At 39.9% G+C, this 3,616-nt stretch overlaps 1 protein-coding gene across 1 annotated transcript; it reads right to left on the bottom strand.

The window, feature by feature from the left end:
• Positions 1–1,939: 1,939 nt before the first annotated feature.
• Positions 1,940–2,896, bottom strand: LOC115640680 (olfactory receptor 14A16-like). Its single transcript, XM_030543554.1, has one exon. It carries the CDS (start codon positions 2,894–2,896, stop codon positions 1,940–1,942), a length of 957 nt encoding a protein of 318 aa, XP_030399414.1.
• Between the last annotated feature and the right edge of the window lie 720 nt (positions 2,897–3,616).

Below are 3,616 nucleotides of genomic sequence, written 5' to 3'. Positions count from 1 at the left end.
CTTTAAACATTTAATGGGGACATTTGTGTTTAAAGTTTAGAATATGCTGAAGTGGCTGCAGAATCAGGGCATATTCAAAGTGATTTTTAATTTCATAATCAAGAAGTTTTGGACCAGATCCTCAGCTGGTGTAAATTTTCAGAGATCTATTGACTTCAACAGAACTATGACAATTTAAATCAGCTGAGAATTAGCCCCTTGATTTTTCAGGAACCCATGTGAGATACTTACATTTATTCAGTGAAATAAAACATAGCATGTTTAAAATGTATCCAGTCAAAACATCTCAAAGTCCAAACACAGAGTACTTTTGATGAGCTGTTTGTAAATGAGCGATGGAGTAAGATATAGTCATAAAAAATCTTTGCTAAGTAAGGCTTAATAAGGTCTTATAAGAAAAGCATGATGTGGACAAAGACAATCATTACCAGGAAAAGCAGCACAATAATTTTCATAGCTTTTTTGTTATTTAACTAGCTAGCTAACATAATTCACAATCAAAGAGAAATCTATCATTCTGACTAAATTTGGTTATGTGTTAGGAGAAGAAATGGTCCTATCTGTCTGTCTCTCTGTCTAATCCCATGATCTTATTTTGTCTGTCATATATGTAGTGTACAGACCCATGGACAAAGATGGTATTCTATTACTAATAACTTCGGAGATCCTTTCTCAGTTTGGAAGTGAGTAGATTTACATGGGATAGCGTATGGAACACCAGATCAGTGCATGTGATGGCACTTTTCCACTTACACCAAGGCTAGAAGGAAATGGCTCCAAACAAGAAACTTACCCCAGTGTTTATGTCACTACTGTGTGGAGACCAGAGACTTTGGGCCAGAACCTCATCAGTATTAAATTGATGATGTCAATGGATCTTGTTTTCATTGGTGCTAGTCTAGATGAGTTGGGATATCAGACCCTTACATTTCTATCACCCTCACTTTCTCCAGGGGTTTGTCAGCCAGTTCTGGATCCTTGTATATATAGGTTATTGGCCAAATCCTAATTTTTTTGAAGTGAGGGGCTAAACCTTAGTGACTTCAATGGAATCAAAATTTGGCCTCATTATCCCAAGTTAGATTTTCTGTAGAAAACACTGGAACAAGTTTCTCTTCAAAACAGGTTTTGCACCATAGCAAGAATGACACAGTTCTTACATTGAGAAGATGGGTGAGGTAATATCTTTTATTGGACCATCTTCTGTTGGTGACAGGGACAAGCTTTCGAGATGCACGGAGCTTGTCTTCAGGTTAAAATAATAAAAACCAGCTTCCTGAGGCTCATAACATGTCATTAATAATACAATAATATCCCAACAGTATATACAAAATCATTTCAGGAGGAACATAGCCATGCAGAAACTTCTTTTGCACCTTTTTATGATTGTGGGGAGCAAACCTTCAGCTCACTCAGAAAACCCCATCAAAGAGATGACATAGGAGCTCTCAAGAGAAGGCAAACATTGAAAATCCTGTCTAACCAAACACTCAATATCTTTCCAGGCCTTTCCATCTGCAAACGCACCTAGAACAAAGAAACAAATAAAAACAACAAGCAACTAAAAAAAACAAACTAAAAATCTGACAAACAAAAAAACCCAAAGAACAAATGCATTGATACACCAGTTTGAGTTGCTGTCCTGAAAAATAAGAAGAGCAAGAGAACCCACGAGGGACTTTGCTGTGGCTACTGAATTTATGTGCAAGATTATCACATAGAATGGTGATGGCTAGCAGTGCATGGATACATAGATAGATTCTGATCTTAATTACATTGATGTAAACCTCTAGTAACTACTTTTTAGTTATTTGTTTGTCTGGATTTTTAATATGTAAATATCCAATTCTGCATAAACAGATTGCACAGTATTGTTTCATGAAGGCAATAATGTCATCAGCCGATAATATTTATAAAGAAAGACAGAATGTAACTGTGATCAGTGGAGAAATACAGACATTTTATTCTTGCTGAATATCCTCCAACCTATCAGTTTCCTCAGTGCACCTTTCATTTCCTTGTTTCTCATGCTGTAGATGATCGGATTCATCATTGGGGGCATTATGGAATAGAGAACAGCCACCAAGAGATTCAGATCTGAGGTTGAGTTGGATGCGGGTTTCAAAAAGGAAAAGGTGCCAGTGAAAAGGAATAAGGAGACCACAGTGAGATGAGGGAGGCAGGTGGAGAAGGCTTTATGCCGGCCCTGCTCAGAAGGGATTCTCAGCACTGTTTTGAAGATCTGAACATATGATACAGTTATAAAAGCAAAGCAGATTAAACCTAGAAGCACACCAAGAGAAATAACAACAATTTCACCGATGTTTGAGTCAGAGCAGGCGAGGTGGAGGAGCTGGGGGATTTCACAGAAGAATTGATCCACCATATTGCCTCCACAGAAGGATATCACAAATGTGTTCCCAGTGTGCAGTGCAGAACAGAGAATACCACTGATCCAGGCACTGGCTGCTATTTGGACACAAGCTCTCCTGTTCATCACCATCTCATAGTGAAGTGGCTGGCAGATGGCTATGTATCGGTCATATGCCATAATGCTCAGTATGGCCAAATTTGCTGATGCAAAGAATACGAAAAAAAAGACTTGGGCAACACATCCAGAATAAGAAATCGATCTAGTGTTCATGAGGGAATTTGCTATGGATTTGGGGATGGTGACAGAGATGGAACTGAAGTCTAGGATGGACAGATTCATCAGGAAGAAGTACATGGGGGTGTGAAGATGGTGGTCGAGGGCTATGGCTGTGATGATGAGAAGGTTCCCCAGCAGGGATATCAGGTAAAGCACTAGAAATACAATAAAATGTAAAATCTGCAGTTCTCTAATGTCAGAGAATCCCAGGAGAAGGAATCCAGTCATGGTGGTTTGGTTGGACATTTTCTTCCTCAGTACGCTGTGTGATGGCTATGCAGGGAATGAGAAGGACAATGGTCAGGATCAGAGTGACAGAGAGAATGGTCCTGTTTCTCCTTCTCCTAATATCTCATTATGTGAATGTCAAAGGCACACTGAATTCATCACTGACAATGACTAGGTGTTGTTAGTGTTCCTTACCTCTCACAATCAATCAGTCACATTATCACACTAGTGTAATCTCCTTTTAACTCAACAGAGCTTCATCACTTTACCAGATCTGAGGATTTGGCCCAAGGTGTACCCTGATAAGCTGCACTATGAAGGATGGATCAAAGCACACTCCAAATCCAACAATTCTTGCAAAGAAGGTCTCTCCACTGCGACCATCACCAAGCTCACAACTTAGGCATGAAAATAATAGACTAAAATGCCAACATAGCCTGATTCCCACTTTGTAGGGCAATATAACAGACTCCTCCAGCACCGCAAGTAGTAGCTCATTTGTGATGTTTCTACCTGAAGCTCTGTGCCTAGACAGCCTGCTGCCTGCTTCCAAATTAATTTATGGCAACAACCCCCACCTGCACTTCTCCCTGTGTGCAACCATTGGCTAGCAGCATCCTTCCATCATTCCTATGTTTTATCATTTACTCTGTGTTGTGCAGTGCAGGGACACTTGGGCTCTATTCTTCTCTCTGCCAGTGACCTGATGTGTGCCCTTAACCCAGTTTTTTCTCCTCT

The sequence above is a fragment of the Gopherus evgoodei genome, unplaced genomic scaffold (assembly GCF_007399415.2).
Source record: "Gopherus evgoodei ecotype Sinaloan lineage unplaced genomic scaffold, rGopEvg1_v1.p scaffold_32_arrow_ctg1, whole genome shotgun sequence".
Taxonomy (NCBI): Eukaryota; Metazoa; Chordata; order Testudines; family Testudinidae; genus Gopherus; species Gopherus evgoodei.
This window is presented reverse-complemented; position numbering and strand designations above follow the sequence as displayed.